The 18786-nt window shown below is 40.5% G+C and overlaps 1 protein-coding gene across 7 annotated transcripts in view; it reads right to left on the reverse strand.

Moving 5' to 3' along the window:
- The window catches only part of col25a1 (collagen type XXV alpha 1 chain), a 142150-nt gene that overhangs the window by 59914 nt on the left and 63450 nt on the right, over positions 1 to 18786 (reverse strand). For all 7 annotated transcript variants that reach the window (XR_004212891.1, XR_004212890.1, XR_004212892.1 and 4 more), the window contains exon 3: positions 968 to 1012. Coding sequence is in view for 3 of the 7 variants with exons in the window: in XM_031850877.1 (XP_031706737.1) it covers positions 968 to 1012 (45 nt within the window). In the remaining 4 variants the exon portion in view is untranslated. The remainder of the gene's footprint in view (positions 1 to 967; positions 1013 to 18786) is intronic.

Genomic DNA, 18786 nt, shown 5'->3' on the forward strand with positions numbered 1-18786 from the left:
CTAATTTGACAAAATCAAAAATTAAGGAAGAAATAGAATCTTTGATACTCAAATAACCGCTCATTCGATTTAACTCCTGGGACGCTAAAAGAGTAGCAGCTGGATTTGGTGGTAGCAGATTTTTATTCTCCCCTGACAGTGTTTGTTTCTCAGGCTGTGAATCCAAACCGCTCCCTTATTACTCGACCTCACTTCAAATTGGGACCTTACTTTGCCCTGTGTCTCCAATGTCTTTTTTACAAGGGCAGTACTTTTGTTCCAAAGCGTTGGCTGCTCTCTGCAGCACGGCGCTCTCGATACAGGAACACTGCCACACTCCGGAGCCCATTATCACTTTTACTATCAGGTGAACGGAGTGTGGATGCAGCTCCTTGCCAAGTGCATGTTCTCGCTGTGAATTCAATTTGTTGCGACACGTCTTGTGGGAGTGTCGTCACAAAACATGTCGTCCTTCCTGGATACCCGAGGCCTCGGCAAGTTTGTTGTCAGCTCAGGAGAGAGAGAGAGTGTGTGTGTGTGTGTGTGGGAGGAGGGAGGGGAGATTGGAGAACGTATTACGACAACTTGTTGCTGAATTTGTGGAAACAAACAACTGCTATATATGCTGAACTTCGAAGTAGGATCACCATCAGAGGGTTAGTGTGTCTCAAAACTTGGACACGGACGTCATCCGCTCCAACAAGTTCGGGCATCACTGTCTCACACAGTTTCTATAGCGACTGAAGCTAAAACAATCCAAGTGAACACTGAAACCACCAGCCCACAAAGTACACATCTATAACCTATTTTGGCCTCCAAACATATACAGAGTACTTTTACATGATTGTAACTGCAGTATGATTTGCTGATGTCCTCCTGAATTGCTCCTTGAATGTTCCTGGATTGGGACGTTAAGTGATCTTTGGCCGCACACATGCACAGAGACAGAAACGCACACACACACACACACAAACACAAATGCACATACCAGGCTCTCCATTTCGGCCTCTTCTTCCTCGCTTTCCCGGAGGTCCTGCAAAAAAAAAGAAGGATGTAATACATTTTAGTGATTTAATTGTCTTTTTGTTTCATATCAGTTTCATATTCTTCAAATATTCTCACAGCAGGAGGAGAGAGCCACTAAAAGATATTGCCTTTGGACGACAGACACCTCAAAATCTCAAGGTTCATTAAGTATTTAGGCTATATTTATACATAACCTGAGGTGGAAAAAAGGAAACACACACTGTGTTTCATGCTGTCAACCGTGTTTCTTTATCCTTTTTCAGCACGGATGCCCTGGCTTTTAATTTGTTTACCTAGACAGTGTTTTCCTGTTTGCCATTTTTCTGTCAGCGCCATCAATCTGCTAAAGCGCAGGCTGGAGGAGTAAAACAATTACACGCCTTGCCAGGTTTTACATGTTGAAGACTTGACTGGGTCGTATTGTATGAAGGTTTAGTTCTCAGTTTGGAAAGTGGGAGCATCTCTCCCCAAAATGATCCATTCCTCCCAGCAATGCAGGCTTTTCCTGAGGTTGGCAGCTGGAAAAAAAAGTGTCAGGCATTGGCATTTTGTTTGCTCTCTGCCCCCAAAAAAAGCGTGTGTATTGACAGTATAGTCAAAGGGTAAAGCTATGACTTTTAGACGAGCTGGAAATTAAGAGTTGGGCTTGTATGATTACACAGAAGTACACAGGGACTCTCCACTCCATTTGAGGAGGCTTGTCAACTTGCAATGGAATGGATAACATCTAGTAAGGGAAATTGCTCTATCCACTCAACATGAAAGGAGTTGTCAGGATAAAAAAAGATCGGAAGTTAATGTAACCAAGAGGAACAATCTTCCCCGTCTGGTTCTGCATCACAGAAAATATTCAGATCCAATTTCAGGCAGCAACAATGCTGTGAAGAGTTATTATGCAAATTGATTTGGAGACTCTTTTTAACACCCAAACCGACAAAGAATAACGTTTTGTCGCCATGTTAAGGTTCAAGGTAATTACAGTAGTGTAACAGGGTCGGTGAAAGTTTTTGAACAGACTGCAAAGCTCGACAATAATTGCCTGGGTGTCTAATGTTGCTCCAAACGATGACTTTGTGACATGGGGCTTTGATCGTCAGCTAAAAAAAGCAGGACTAAGAGTACAAAACAACCGTACTAATTACCTCCAACACCCCAGCCTGTACATAAACCTCTCTTTATTTATCAGCATGTCATCCAATAAACATTCCTGCTACCTCTAAAGGATTCCCTCTAGATGGAAGTGGAATGAAAGCAACAAAGTGAAGAGTTAAATAAATCAGAACACTGCCTTTTAGGACACACCAGATATGTTACTGGGGTGCAAAATACAGGATTATATTGCGCAACTCTTAGTCCTCAATTTGATCCCACTGTTTGGCTCCACTTCAGCCTCCAACTCCGCTCCTATTGGACCGTTTCCAGGATAATGTCAAACACTGCCAGCGAAGGGTCCAGGCACAGTTTAAAGTATGTAACCACAGGTGGAGTTTGACTCTCACTTTACTATGATTCACATCAACTCCGCTTTCTCCATAGGTTAGTTTTTCGAGGTTTTAAAAGAAACAGAAGGGGGTTTACTGCACTTGGCAGTCACTTCATTATTGCTCACTTTGAAATGACACTTGACACCTCTGAGAGGATTTTTTTTGTGTGTCGATACAACATCCTCCTGATTTTGGCGGTGCATTTTTGACAGCTGCAGAGAAAACTCTCCCCACATGGGAGTTGGTGGTCAAGACAAAATACCCAACATTATTTTCAGATATCATCGTGAGTTACTTTATTCGTCGCAATATTTTCATTCCGATTATAGACTGTAAGGAGAGATACCAAGCAACTGTACCAGTGACATTTCAAACTTTGTAGAAATATGCCAAGAAAAATGCTATAAAGTTTCAGTTTATGAAACACGAGAGAAAGAATAACTTAAAGTTCAGGACCAGTCAAAGGCAGTTCTCACATGTTCTTAAATCAATTAAGACAAAAAAGAGAATTTTTGTGAATCCTCTGGTCATAAATAAAACCAATCAGACTCCAACCGAGTCCTAAAGTGCTGAGAGATCTTAAGCTGCCTGTCAAGGAAAAACATTATTCATGCTCAAAAACATTGTATTTGGCCTGATATTTTCTCACAGCATCCCAAGTACTGTCATGGAACAGTGGTTTCAGAAAAAATGTGGCAGGGAATTTTATGATGAGGGTCAACAACTATGAACACTAGGAACTGTTGAAACCTTCTCAACCTTTTCAACAGCTTTCGAGTCTAAAGGGGAAATAAATCAAAGCGAACTTCAATTCGTCAATTAGTCGGACAGAGTTTGTGGTCGGACAAATCAAAATGGCCCCCGTGTATTGTGTTTTTACATTGTGTTGTATGGTGGGGTCTTGCTTTTTAGAAAGTAAGGAGCAGAAAGCCACATTATAAGTGCTAATTAGCTTCCCATTAGGCCGTGCTGCTGGTGTGGCTTCTATGGATGGCGATGTCAAGTCAGTCCACAACTGTGCTCCAGATATACTGTGCTCGACAACTATTGGTTGGATCGTCAAGAAGCTGTGTACAGACATCCGGGTCCCCAGAGGATGAGTCCAACTTTCTTTTCCTTTTCCGCCGCCACAATATTTACATTTTGTGGTTTTGACTGAAATTGGATGGATTGCCATGAAATTTGATTCAGACATGCATGTCTCTACTAGTTACAGCATCACTTCAAAATTCTAATTTGACCAAAACGTTCCCAAAAAAAACCTGAAAACTACCAACATTCCCATCAGCCTCATCTGAACTTTGTGTTCAGTGCAAATTAGCAAATGATAGCGTGCTAACACTCCAAAGACTCTATGATGGTAAACATGGTAAACATTATAACCTGCTGAACATCAGCCTGTTAGCATGTTCATGTTAGCATTCAACTCAATGCACCACTATGTCCAGCCTCATTAATGAAGTACAGCCTCATTAGATGCCAGCATGGCTGTTTTAGTCTTAAACACAAATATCAGGCAACTCAAATTCTACTATGTTAAAAATACAAATATAATATTTGTAATAATTAAACAAATAGTTTGTCTACATAGTCACATTTTAACAATTCAAAATCAACACAGCTAACTAAATATGACACAAGACGCTGAAAATCACCATGGTAAACTTTCAGGAAATTGGAATATTGACTCGTGAATATTCAAGATTGTCATTCTGCACATCACAGCATGGAATCATTAGCACAATGTTTTCAAGTCTTATTCATATTCTGCTTTTTTTAGGAACAGTAAAACAACACAAGATTGTTTACAATCCCACAGAGTTTTTGTCCTAAATATTGATAGAAGTTGTCATTTTAATGCGATTTGGCAGAAAAGAATCCCATGTAATTGGCAGTATTGTGAAACATGCTGTATTGTTTCTGAGTTGTTCATTACAACATTATTTCAAAGCTACAGATTGCCTGACATAATAAACTTCTTGTTTATATTTCATACATTTGAGACACAATTGCGTTTTAATACTACCCTTCATCCATACAATATTGATTTGCTCTGAACAGCGAGCAGAAAGGCAGCTCTGCTCTGTTTCTCTTTTCCTCCGAATCAAATCAGTTTCAAGCGAACCAGCCTTGAACTGACTCATTAACAATACCAGCATTGTTTCAGAGCTTGATGCACATATTCAGACCACTCAATGGTTCTCTCGCAAAGCAACACAGCCATTCCTCAGACTAAACGTTACGCCAAAAACAGCAAACTGGGTACCAGCTACAACCTCCAAAGTAAATCAGGGAATTGAAGGGAATTGGCTTTAGACTTCTCAGCATGTTTGAGATATAATTTGCATTGTCCCATATTAAAATATCATCTGCAATCAGTTGATTTTGTTTTTGAGTAATGATTCAAATAAGACAACACACATTAAGACGCTGCACTTCCTACGGGCCGTGCAACAAACCTGCTTATTGAGAACTTTGTGCTTTGTTGTGCTCTGTGCGTTTGATTCTTTTCCATAATTCATTTTAAAACAATTTTCCCTGGATACATAAAGTGCCGCATTGTTGTGTGCACTGTTTAAATACGAGTCATAAAAATAAAATGTCCAGAACGATTTTTTTGGAGAAATTTCATGGCAATACATTAATTCCAGTGCCAATGTTTTAAGAAACTGACCTGCCATTGTTTTGCTGGCGAGACTTTGACACCCGGCGTCTTTGAATGGTTTGGATCTCCAAAAAAACAACAACTACGCAATCGTCTTTCGTATGCTGTTCTATAAAACGCTACGCTTCAATTTCCAGTTGAAATGTATGACAATGGTTTTGTTGCGATTGTCAAGTTACATCACGGTGTAAAAGTTATGTCTGCGTCATTGTGTTGGCAAACAGTTCAATATCTTTGACAAAAAAACATTGAAAACATTTGCAAAATGTCTCTTCATTTTCATCACTGTCTGTCTATATCAGAATTCAAGGATACAGATTATTGGGCCATCTCAAGGTACTTAAACTTGGAGCTGTGGTTGAATGAAATGTTCAGAATATTTCTAAAAAGAATCTGATGATCAATGTCTTTACAAGCATTCCAAGGATTTAAGAAGATTTAGTCGAAATGGACTTTAATATAGTCCATTTAAACCCACAACATGGATGGATAAGTTTATTAATCCTGGCAACTATTGGGTATCCAGGTCAACGGAACTAAAGCTGCACAAAACCTGGCTTTCTACCGTACAATCATTTTTTACTTTACAAGTACATTTTTGTGGAAACGTCTGGCAAAGAGGACAACAATTTTGATCCAACATCCTTATTACTCTGCATGACAATGAATAAATCAACACATAAAAGGATCATTCATGGAACACTGGGTCCACTGTCCAAGGGAAAAAAATTTAAATTGGACCACAATTTCACAATCAGCCTCATCTTTAAATGTCACTGCTCTCGTCATCTGAAACGGGATGTGTATTGTTGTCAAAATACGATTTGTAAAATAAAACAGCTAACACGCAGAGCCTCTCCCACACAATGACTTTGGAATATCTGCACGTTTTCAACAGAACTATGTAGAGAAAATATTCTGCAATTTACTCCCCTCAAGAGCTCTCGGTGAAACCTCACAGACAATAGCGAAGATTACTTTTAAATACTAAGAATTTGTGTGTCCAATGCAGCAGTTCAGTAGTTACCTTTTTTGTCAGACGTACGCCCACAACTCTGTCATATCAGAAACGCAAGTACTCCATCCTTGAACCCACCATTAATTCAAACCATCCATGCATTACTCATCTCTCCATCTTAACAACTTACCAATTACTTTGAACTATTTCAACCATTTATCCATCACACAACTAAATGTTTTTTAACTTTTCTGCTTGCTTGCAATCTAGTTTTATGCACTCTCAACAGGTGGTGTTCAGGTATTACAGCTGACTCGATTCATACATTTTTATCCAAACAATTAGTTGAGCTACTTCACAATCGCTCCCCTTAGCAAAGAAACAACTGCAGACAAACTCCCTGGGCTACAAGCATTTACTGTCAACCAGACTTCTTACAACCAGAGGCGACGCCCCCAGATAGCCATTAGAAATAATGCAAGTTTTGGGCACTTTGGCATTGGCTTCACTTTTCAGAACCAGTTGTTGCCACCTGGGTGCAAGTACCTTTGGTTAGAAATCACATGTATAGTTTATCGAACTGCTCTACTGACCTCTGAGGTCTTTGAGGTTACAAAAGTTAAACTTTACAGTTGAACTGCACCTGTGTGTCTCGAGCCAAACCACTGATTCAAAACTCAAGGAAGTCTAACACAGTCAGCAGATAACAGAAGGATGAGATGAAGATCTGGACTGCGTCTCCACCAGATTCTAACTCCTCTTGAGGTCATCAGTCATGGGCATTGTTGAGAGAAATAGAAAGGTCCCCTTGAACTTGTGACCCAGCAAACTCACTCCGGAAAGGAAGCCCTTGTTGTATTCCGAATGACCTTCTTAACTACTTGTACTAATCCCTTAATTTCCTCAAACCATTTAGGAGAGATGAAGAGACAGAAAGCAGAACAACGTTTCTTATGAATTCGTTTTCAGTCCTGTGCATGGCTGCAGGAACTTGTTGCTCTCTAAATGTTAGTAGCATGACTGGTTGTTCACCTGATCCTGTTAAGCCATATGTGCTTCTCCACATAACAGAATCAAACAAACTATTGAATGGGTGTCACAGCTTTGAAAAAGGTAATCTGAAGGTTCATACAAAAGCACACGAGAGCTGTTCATAACACAGACATTCGCCCCTGGCAGGATTTATTTCAGAAAGCAAACATGAGATTTATGGATGTTTGCGATTTACTGAAAGTCAGCTGCACATTGTGTCAATGGAAGTTCAACTCCTGGAAATTAGACGTAACTTTCCACATTCCAGATATCTGATACAAGGAGCAGGCTACAGCATGGTTAGCATGTAATGTCATTCAATTTCAAAGAGAAACCCTACCATCAACCTCTCTTAATGCCAGTGGTTCTTTAGCAAATAGGAGCCATGCTGTTTGGATTATTTTTCTTGCAAGCAAAGAATAAACTGTGGATTATAATACAGAATAGTATAATTGTTTGTTAACCATTTTGAGTGGGCTAAGCTACTACCCTATAATGTTAAATCAAGACATCCGACATGTTCTCTTTAGGGGTTTTGGCAACTCGATATAAACACCAAATTCTGCAGGAGAATTCAGGGGCTATTTAAATGTTCCAAGGACATACATTTGAATCCCAACCTGACCTAGAAAAACAATGTCCTAAACGGATATTTCACATAATTGTCTGATTCAGTGGCATATATCTTCATTATCCTTATTTCCAACTGCACTTAACTCTAATGCAACCATTTCCTGAATAAATATGATGATTATAGCCATTTCCTTAATAATTCTTCCAAATAGTATTTAATCTATTGCCCAGTAAAGAGACCATTGTGTCTGATTTTTACATTTACTCATTATACTCTTTTGGTGCACTTATTTTGTCACCACATAATATCTTGTACAGTGTTCTAAATAGTGCATATGTGCGCGCGCGCACATATGCAGTGTGTCTACCCAGTTTAGTGTGTCTACCCAGTTTAAATGCAGATTTTCCATTTTTGGAATAAAGTAAAACAGGGCTGTAACAGATTCTACTACTTTCTTTGTATTTACCTGCATTCATTACATGTAAATCAACATCTGTATACATTGCTGCTCAAGAGAGTGTGATTTTTTAGCTGTGAATTTACAGTTTATACAACGGCCGTAAAGCAAGACCTCTCACTGAACAAACGTTCATGACGGGTATTGAACAATGATGCCTGCTCCACAAACTCTAATGAAACTCGGTTCTGCAGTTTTCAATTACAAGACATCATGAAAACACACAGTTGTGATATAATCAAGAGTCCATGTCAGTGTTGTCATTATGTTAAAGTTGAAAATAATTCTCAGTTCCAACAGGACACTTGTTAATGTCAGAGAGTCCCAGGACATCGCCCCAACACGGATCTGAAACTAATTATATAAAGCAGCGTTCATTATGACGCAGAGTGCAGCAACTGATTAAAAAAGAAATTAATGATGCGTACGTTCTGCGAGAATGTCTATGTCTGTGTACACTCAGTGGTCAGAGGATGTTATCAACTTGAAATGAATTCATTTCTACACCCATCCCTGATGGATATGGCAATTTCGTGCCAGTGTGTGTGTGTGTGTGTGAGTTTGTGCGTGTGTTGGGTCCTGCGCTGTTTGTCCAGATGCCAGTTGTCAGTTCATTAAACCCTGAGTCAATCCATTATGATGCAAGGAATTTGTCTGTCGCTGCAGGGCCCATTAACATTGCGTCAGGCAGATTGAACTAGTGTTAAAAATGCATCTCTCTCGCCACACCGCCACAGTAAAATAGACTTGCCCAGTGCTACACTGATTGCAGACAATTTAACTGCTTTTTCACTTGAGAGTCTCTGCATTGATTGAGCAGTTACAGTCCTGCAGTGGACATTTACACCCAATACCAAAACAAAGACACACACACACACTCATACACTCTGAACAAACCGTTTCAAGGACTGAAAATCATTCGAACAAGCAGCTCTTCTCTAGTTCTTTGTCAAACACACACACACTCGTAAAAGACAAATGACATGAGTACGACTATAGCTGGCAGGCACGCATGGATCATCTAGGTTTTTCCTTCGGTTCAGTGTCAAGGCTGGAACGCTCCTGAGGAGGAAGCAGGGCCTTCGAGAGGGTCTTTTCATCACCTTCAGAGATCAATGTGTTTTCCTCTGGCAACAGGCTGAGTGCTGGGATATTTGAGACCCACCCCGTGCACTACACACTGCAATTATCCTCCCCGCAGTACTGACTGCGGTTGTGATGGAAGCACAACACACTCCCCGATGAGGGGAGGTCAGTAATAAGCCAATCGATTGGCCAAGTCCCATCGCTTCATGCTACGAGTTAAATTGCCGAAGGCGGCCATCCTGACGGCTCTATCAGAGAGCTTCGCTGTGGACTGAGGACACTCCTAGTAACAGAAGCGTGCACACAAGGGAGTGTTACGTTTCGGTAACTTAACTGTAAATTTGAAAAAAAATTGAAAAATCCAACAATTTAATGTCTGAAATATGAAAAAGGGAAACACAAGGATGAGCCCAGCCTGGCCTAGCCAGGCTAAAGTGCAATCCACAGAGAAAATTAATGGTTTCTTTTGGGAGATAACCAAGTTATATATCTTGGCATACACGCATGCATGCCCAGTGGCTTAGAAATCCACCAGATAAATAAAACCCAATTTGATTGTCAAGACAAACTGGCCATCTAAAGCAGTCGAGTCAGCTTGCAAGAAAACCGCAAGGTGTTGGAAGCATGTTAACAGAAACATCAGCAGTCAATAGCTTCAGGACAAAAGGTCTCACAGGTGTGACTTGTGGAATCTGATTTGCACAAGCACATGTATTAAACACTGAGGAAGGGCCAAGACTAGAAGTTCATTTATCCACTCAGCAGTGGCACGCAGAGGGGAAAGCCTAACCTAGCATTGATTAGCTACAGTCAGTGACTGATTTAAGCTTCCGACCCGAGTACCCTGTTAGTCAATCAATAGCCCATATTAGACCTTGAAATACTGAGATGCAGATGCGAGCAAATTAACCTACTGTGCTTATTGTTAGTACTTTAAGATAAACTACTGTAATTTGATCATTCCAGCAGGTAGAATCCGGATTTATCCTTTTGAAAAGTGAATCGATGCCATCCAGATGAGCACATGGACACATGGCAAAGTGACTCCTTCCTTGGGATCAGTTGCTTTTGAAGCTGACCGAGGGTGTGTTTGGCGAATATTGTAGCAAGCATACTGATGGCGATATGCGCAGTATCACATAGATCTGTGTGCGTGTGTGTGTGCCTTCTTCTGTGTGCGCTTGGGTTGCTGAAATAGCTGCAAGAGCATTTCTGGTCACTGGAAGAAATTGTCAACCAAGATGCCAAGAGGCAAATGGGACATACAGTGCATGGTTAGCATCAAATGATCCCTCTCTTGTTCAAGTTCAAATGAAATACTTTATCTGTGTTTAAGACTTCTGTGGCTATTGGATGTCACATTGAAATCATGTGTAACCCTATACCTGCTGCTAACGAATGACATGACTGCTGGCTGACCTTATCATCACCAGGGATGTGTGAACCAGTATGTGCCGTGTGCGTATGTGTCTGTGGTGCGTGTGCTGATGGATTTAGAGAAGCAGCGCTATATAACATGGACCACAGGGCGCCAAACTGCTCGAGGACAGTCATTGCAGTTCCTCAACCAGGATGAAGTCACTGGAGGAAAGCCAACTGCGTGCTATTGAAAAATGGTATTACACTTCTTTAACTATTTCAATAGACTCTCCGCACACTGGTTGTGCACCTAAAGTAAAGTTTTTTTTAAATATTTGCATCATATTTGGTGCTTCTTTGAGATTATGCAGAACAAATACCATGTACTTTTATATAGTATCATATACGTTCTTTATGTATTTCCTGTACATTTTTCCAGTCATACAATGAATAAGTGTGCAACATATTCCGAGTTGTTCATGTTTGCATTGCAAGAGCTTTTCCCTCATTGAAATATAAATTCTAAGTAATTAAAGGGTCCGTTTAACTAAATTACAGACAAAAATAAAAATGTTCTCACTCTCTAGTGGTATTTTGGCCTGGAGATAGTGTTGGCGTTATTTTAAGTGTCTATAAGTAAATGAATGAGGAAGTGATTTCAGACACAACTATTGTCAATCAAATCTGATCAAACCACCACCACACAGTCCAAATGAAGCAGAGTTTTAAAGTGTTAAACTCTTAATGAATCAGCGACCATTTTTCGATGCGATCGCACCAGTTGCATCACCAAATCTGGGTATGGGCCATTAATTGGGGAGAACCCTTCCCCGCTACTTATACCTTCCTACTTGCGGCGCCTTTGCTCAGACCAGAAACATCTTCCCAGTCTGCCTTCAATCTGATCTCAACTACACACCTGTAAAGTTGTGTGGCTGCATCTTGCACAGCTGCCACGCCACAGACAGGCAGACATATAAACACCTGGCAAAGTACTCAAAAACCTCCTCTCTGGTAGTCCCTGCTACAGTGGGTGTCTCCGGTAACACATTTTGCCGTGATGACTCACAGTCAATCTCACAGGGTGACAACAATACCAGCGTAGCTGTTGCTGCTGGTAATAATGACAAAGGATGATTTTCTTTTAACTTTAACTTCAACATTTGCAAGAATTCGTCATGAATATTTGATGTTATTACAAACCTCAAGCATCCGCATGGTAAAACACCACAAAAGCCTTTAGATCTAAAGTAATACTGGTACTAACCTGCAATTTCACTAGGGTTTCCATCCCCTTTGATCAGCCCATTATGATTGTGAGTGCAATATCATTTTTTTCTCTACACTTAACTATATTTCATCCCCACAGCTTTAAAGGGCTTCATTTTCACTATCCTTCAACTTATCAGCCAGCCTTGGTGGTCTGAGGCTGGTGTTTACTTGAGCATTGCATGACCTATGTTGGATTATTCCTGCAACAGTTTGAGCATGCAAGTGTGACGGGGACAGGCTCTTATGTCATAGATACCCTATCTTGTCAACAGCAAAGGAAAATGTATGATAGAGAGTCTGCGATGAGGAGGGGGGCGGAAAATAAGCTGGGAAGGAGAACTCTTAGTAGAATAGAGGGATGAAAGAATTAGGAGCAAAATGGAAAGCAGAGAGTCTGGAGCAGAGCGTTTTAAGTCTGCTGCGTGAAGTTGTTAAATTCACTGTTCATATAAAACTCTTCAGTCAGGGCAGATGTTATGGTTGTTACACTTTAGCAATGTATGATGGACATGAAATGACAGCGAAGGGATCTTTTTCTCATTTCAAATGAAAGAATGATGTAATTTCTAAAATTTCATCAAACTGAAAATGCTCCACTGAACTCTCAAAACTGCCTTCACTAAAGACGAGTGCCAATTTAGCCCTCTGCTTAGCACAGGCTGCAAAAAGTACAATCCAATCTTTCCATTTAGCACTCCAGTGAATAGAATAATAGTGCAGTACCTCACATCAGCTATGGTATTATCTGTAAGTATAAAGTCCAGCCTAAGAATGCAGGGAGGCCTCATCTCACCAGACCAGCGGGTGCTGACAGACAGATGGAAGGTTGATGTTCCAGTAGGGCAGGTAGGTGTACAGTTACCACAAATAGCATCTATCAGACCAACTAATCATCTGCCTGTCGCAAACCTGTATAACATGCACAGTTGGTGAAAGTGCTGGCAGGATAAACAGCATTACTCCTTTGTATGTCTGTATGTTCATGACTAAAACACAGACATGTGAATGTTAATCAACTTTTAAGGCCTTCACACACAAGGGGCATGACGAATAAAAAAAAAATTGTGAAATACACGCCTGCGAATATTTTGCATCAACACTATTCAAGAGTATTGACGAGTGTTGCAACACTTTTTCAGTAAAAGGTTTTAGACAAATAGATTTTCCCAGGCAGAGCTCAAACTACCGGGATCCTCTTGAGCCAGAGCTGTCTGATTTTGAGTTCTCTCTGGTAAACAGTTACACAGTGTATATGTCTAGGGCTTTTATTGTGTAGGTAAGAACAGAATGAGTCAATCTGGTATGCGCTGCCTTTGTCAAAGTTGAAAATAGTAATAGTAATAGTAAATAGTAAATAGTAATAGTAATAGTAATAGTAAATAGTAAAAGTTTGCCGTCTCGATCTACAGAGTTCCAACTAAGTAGCCTCTCTGTTGTTGTACAATATAGTAGTGCGAATAAAGGCCATGTAATCTTTGCATTCTGTGTGATTATTTATGACAAAAGCATCAGTACACCACAGCAAACAGTGATATTTATTCTCTGCTACCAGTCCACACTCTAAGTCCAAGTGGGGACTTGAACCCGCAACCCTCCGGTTCTTCAAACCAATTCCCCATAAACTTAGCTACTGACTACATCATTTCATGACTTCCCTGATTGTCCTAAACAAATAAAAACAGCGCAGATGTTGTGCACTTCATGGGTCCTGAGTGGAAACCAAAATAGAGTGTCATCATCGGAAGACTCAGCCAGCACCCAATTTATTTTCCCAACCCAGGAAACCCCTCTACCTAGCTCTCCGGGATGTGAATCTCTTCTTTAGTTTCCAAAAGGCATCCCCAAAACAACTAAAACCCCCCCCCAAAAAACTAAACACTAGAAATTATTATAGACCACAAAGTATGGCAATCTTGCCACTATGGACTTGTAATGATGTAAATATACATAGATACATCAAGAACACAAAAGCTGGAGTGCAATTCTGAGTCGAAATAAATTGGTAGGAAAAGCCCTGCAAATGAACAAGGCTCCCGATTTTCTAACCTCTGTCAATGTTTCCTTTCAAAAGCAAACGCACAAACCACTGCAACTTCATTTACTTTTGTGAGCCATTAATTCCGCTTAATGAGGGCGTGTTTTTTTCTCAAAGCAATCACAGTTTCAAGCAGGACCTTCCTCCGGAGCTGAGTCATTGCTGATAACAGGCTTTATATACACTGAGTTCATTTTTACTGCAGGACATGATGTAAAAGCAATTGTGCTGCATTCAGTCAGGGGAGCCTTATAAAAAGGAATAAAAGTTAATTCCATCCTCTTACCTTGTTGATGAAACATTTATGCAGCAAGTTGTTCCACGGAAATTGCCCAATCCTACACACATTACTGCTCAAGCTGAAAGTCAAGTACGAAAGGATTTACATAGAAAGTATTAGACGACCGGTTGTTGGTTTATGCAGTACTTTCCCTCTTTCCCCACTCGAGGCAAATCACCATTATTGAAGGAATAGTTTTACATTTACTAGAATGTTCTTTTTCACTTTCCTTCTCAAACTCAGATTTAAATTAATGTGAATCTACAGCTTGCAGCTGCTTAGCTAAGCTTTGCATAAAGACTGGAAATAGAGGAAAAACAGCCTGGCTTTCTCCAAAGTAAAAAAAAAACAATCCATCTCCCAGAACCTCTTAATCTTAATATTCTTAGAGACCATTTCTTGGCCAGGCACAGCGACGAAACGACACCGAGTCACCCCTAGTTGCCTAGTTGCAAAAGGTGACAACTCGTCACATATATTGGGCCAAATTGGTTTGTCCCATAGGGGACGTCTCTTGTCCGTATTGGGAGCTACTCTACTCAGATCAGCCAACGGCACATTCAGATCGTGTGTTGATCACATCACAGGTGCAATCACCAGTCATTTAATCACAGGCCCCATTATGCGCATCAGTAGTGTATAACCTAAATACCCCAATTCCTGCCAAAAAATGACCAAATATGTGTTAACCTGCTAAAAATATGAGACGGGGTTAAGACTGGGAATGTTAAGGAAAAGGAGGCACTTAGCTGAGATGATTACAATGAATGTTTTAGGACCAAAGGCCGTGTGGGATATTCTGAATGATCTGTCCCAGACCGAAGGTGAGCCTGTGTATTTATATTTATTAGTTGCCACCGATGCCTCAAACAAGGTAAATAGAAAAACTGTTGTCTGTGTCTGATCGAGTGTGGTGCACGTTACTTGACTTTTATGAAGCCAGTGAGCAAAACTGCAAATGGCAAACATCAAGCTCTGATGAACCGCCTGGAAAAGCATGAACTGGATATTAGACACATCACAGCATATGCAACAGATAATGCTAATGTCAACTTTGGAAAACCCCACTGTGTTCACGATTTATTGAGCAGTGCCAACAATGATTCTGAAATCTAATTGCCCTACATAAAGATCTACATCATGTTCTTTCTGGCTTTCCAAAAGGACAAAGGACAGCTTGAAACAGTCAAGAGCAGCGAAACCATCCATGGAAAAAGACTTGGTGAGTCATGATGCCCCTCTTTTCCACTTTTGCATTTGCAGTATTTATTGTATTTTTTGCAGTAAAGGACCAAATTGTGATTTATTTGATCATTCATTTTTAGGTTTTTCCACAAAGGCTTACACAATGATACTTAAAGCTATGTGCATCACACATCTCCATCCTAGGGGGGAAAAGTTAATAAATTGCTGTATATCTAGAGGAAACTTATGAAGGTACAATTCCTGTGCCAAGTTCTTGTTAACTTTTAAAGAGGAGGAGCAATAGAAAGCATCCCGACGGGAGACATTACAAACTGGCATGGGAAGTGCATGGCCCAGGACGGAAGGGCTCTACAGCAGGTAACTAAAACCACACAGAACCTCATTGGTACCCATGTACCGAGCATCAGTGATATTGGTGACAAGAGGTGCCTGCGAAAAGAGAAAACTATATTAAAAAACATCACTCCAGCAACAGCCTGTTGCCATCTGGCAAGCATTACACAAGCATCAGCTGCCGTACCACCAGACTTCAGAGCAGCTTCTTTCCTCAGGCTGTGGGATTCCGAAAATGATCCTCCACCCTCCGCATATAATGTAGTTTTGTTTAGTTTTTTGTGTGTATTTTCTGTAGCACCTTTGTCCCTTATTTGGTTGTGAGAAATTGGCAACCATAAAGAAGACTGAAAAAAGTCAATACACCAGGCCATAAAACAACTTGTCGTGTTTTTTTTACCTTTAATTTTATAAAAATATCATGTTACAGGAGCTAAATATGCCCCCACTGCATACATTGACTGTATATTTAACAGACTTACAAGAACTGTATCAATCTTTTCTCTGACCCTACAAGAAAGGGAATATGTGGAAGTAAAACCATCGGCAAACCTCAGCGTCCGCTGCTTTCATTCTCTGAGAAACACTAAACGCAGGGCACACGCCACCATGCGAATGTAATTGAAAAATTTCGAAAGCCTAACGCAATAAGAGAAAAAGCAATATGTAATTGTATTCACCAAAATATTTGGGACTAGGACTGTACGATACCAAAGTAACAAGCTTGTGTAAAAAAACAACAAAAGAATACATGAATTCATGTGACAATCGGGGGCTGGAGGACTTCTTCTGTCATTCACAAAGCCGTACCAGACACGGTAACACAATGCCACTGACTCTTTCACGATCCCTTGAAGTTCTGCTAAAAAGGAGTGTTTTGATAGCATTCAGGCAAGGTACCTCTGCATCATGTTTCCTCCCCGTGTGTCAGTCAAACTGACCAAGTCAAAGGTTAAAGGAGGAGGAGGGGGAAGTTCATCCTCCTGGGACAATTTGTAATCCTGACCTGTAGTTTCAGGTGGTTGGAGGGCCACAGTAAAGCTTGTGGTGGGGCCCGGTTCTTTACTGGTACACATTGTTCTTATTAGGGGTTTGATCTTTAAGGGTTTCAGCTAAGAAGCCGCAAATACCACTGTGCTAACAACTCCTCAGCTCTGAGCCATGGTATTGGCTGCCTTAGAATAAACACTCTCCTTTTTATATATTACATACTAGGTTTACAGTTGTGTGTGTGTCATATATATATATATATATGCAGTTTTTATAAATATTTAAGCAAGCTGGTCTATGATTTTACAGGGGTTTGGGGTAAAAGTGATAAGGCTGTCAATTTAAATCCCCAGACTGTCTGTGAAAATACAGAATGTGTGCAGAAAGTAAATGAATAACACTCTCCCCTCCCTCTCAACTAATTTCAAAGTTCCCCTGAGCGAAGCACTTAACCCCCCGACTGCTCCAGTGGAGCTCCTCAGGAGTCTGATAAAGGACTGTGGTTTTACTGGGCAGCTTATAGGTGAGACCGCAAAGCAGACAAGTTGCGGACAAAGGGTGAGCATGGTCAGTGGCGCTCTCTGTCTGGATCATATATATATTTATGTAACTGACTTGGTGTTTGTGAGAGTCACCTCCATATCAAAAGGGGACATGTCATGAGAAAGAGAAAGGCGCTAAAACGGAACATTTCAAACAGAAGGTGAATACTCTATAGTCAGACAGACAGCGTGAGAAAAATAAAATTAACATTAAAGCATCTAAACATGTTCTAGTAGAAACCCAAAATACATGTGTGAACCTGAAAATGAGTATGAAATTATTTGCTGTTCTTAGCTTAGCATAAAGACTGAAAACAGAGGCTTGTCTCTGTCTCTAGTTAACAAAATCCACTAAGTAACAAGAGTTGACTTACAGAAGTTAAAAAATATGAATGTCCCATACTAACACATTTCCAGTAAAACAGGATGCTTGTAAAGGACATAACATGAGCAGGGAGGGCAAGGTGAACCATGGTAAACATGGAAAGTGACTCAGAAGTCCTGGAAACGAGCCTGCATGGTAATTCAGAGGACTACTTGTGCCCTCATGATCACACTCCAGCTATTTCAGTAGGAAGTCGACAAAACCATTAGAGTGCAGGATGTAGCAGGACCAAGGAGAGGAGTCACTTTGTATTAAGAGGACTCTGTGTACATCAGGACATGGAAAATTAGATAACATGAGAAAAATACATTTTCCCTTTAATTGATCTTCACTCTATAGCGGTTGTCCCTTATGGTTGTGTTTTACACTAAAACAACTACAGGCTCTCTGGTAAACGGCAGCATTTTAATGAGCTTGTGAATTAAAGAGCTTTTAAAGTTTGGGGTGCACACCTTATGTGGTACAGGGTCCAGCTGGCCAACGCACAGAACAATCGGTTGTGCACAAATGGGAGCCAGTGCAGAATCAAAGTGAAATTGGTGAAATTTGCAGAGGTCTTAAATTACCCAAGACAATCATCTCCTCTTACATCTCCCGTAATGAGAGAGATTATAGGAGATCAGGCCTCTGAATATATTCTGTTCCACCATAAATCATAAGAAGACATGCAGGATTCAATTCGCCCTGCTTGCTTAACCTTGGCAGCACGGAAATTGCAAACCAACCAAATACCCCCGAGCTCAGTACGAGAAGTATTTACAAAAGAGATTTGAGGAGGTGGGCTGTACCAGTAAATGGCAAACAAACTAATATCCATGAACGAAAAGAAAGGAGTCAAGATTGTTATTAGATAAACAGTGAACAAAACCAGCAGTGCAGCGGATGGCTAAACGGCTTATGAGCAGAACCGGGATGCTATTTTCAGGCCACCCATTTGTTCTAGTCCAAGCCAAAGTAGAAATCCTACAGCAAACAATGCGGCTATTGAGTTCCTGGATGGGGCGGTGATACAATCTATTCTTATTTAGAGCTTGTATGTGTCCACAAGGATATGAGAACGCATTCTGTTATGGATTACCTCCATGGCATAACGAGCCGCTACACAAACAGAATATGAAGAAAC

The sequence above is a fragment of the Anarrhichthys ocellatus genome, unplaced genomic scaffold, assembly GCF_004355925.1.
Source record: "Anarrhichthys ocellatus isolate YVR2014 unplaced genomic scaffold, GSC_Weel_1.0 scaffold11, whole genome shotgun sequence".
Taxonomy (NCBI): domain Eukaryota; kingdom Metazoa; phylum Chordata; class Actinopteri; order Perciformes; family Anarhichadidae; genus Anarrhichthys; species Anarrhichthys ocellatus.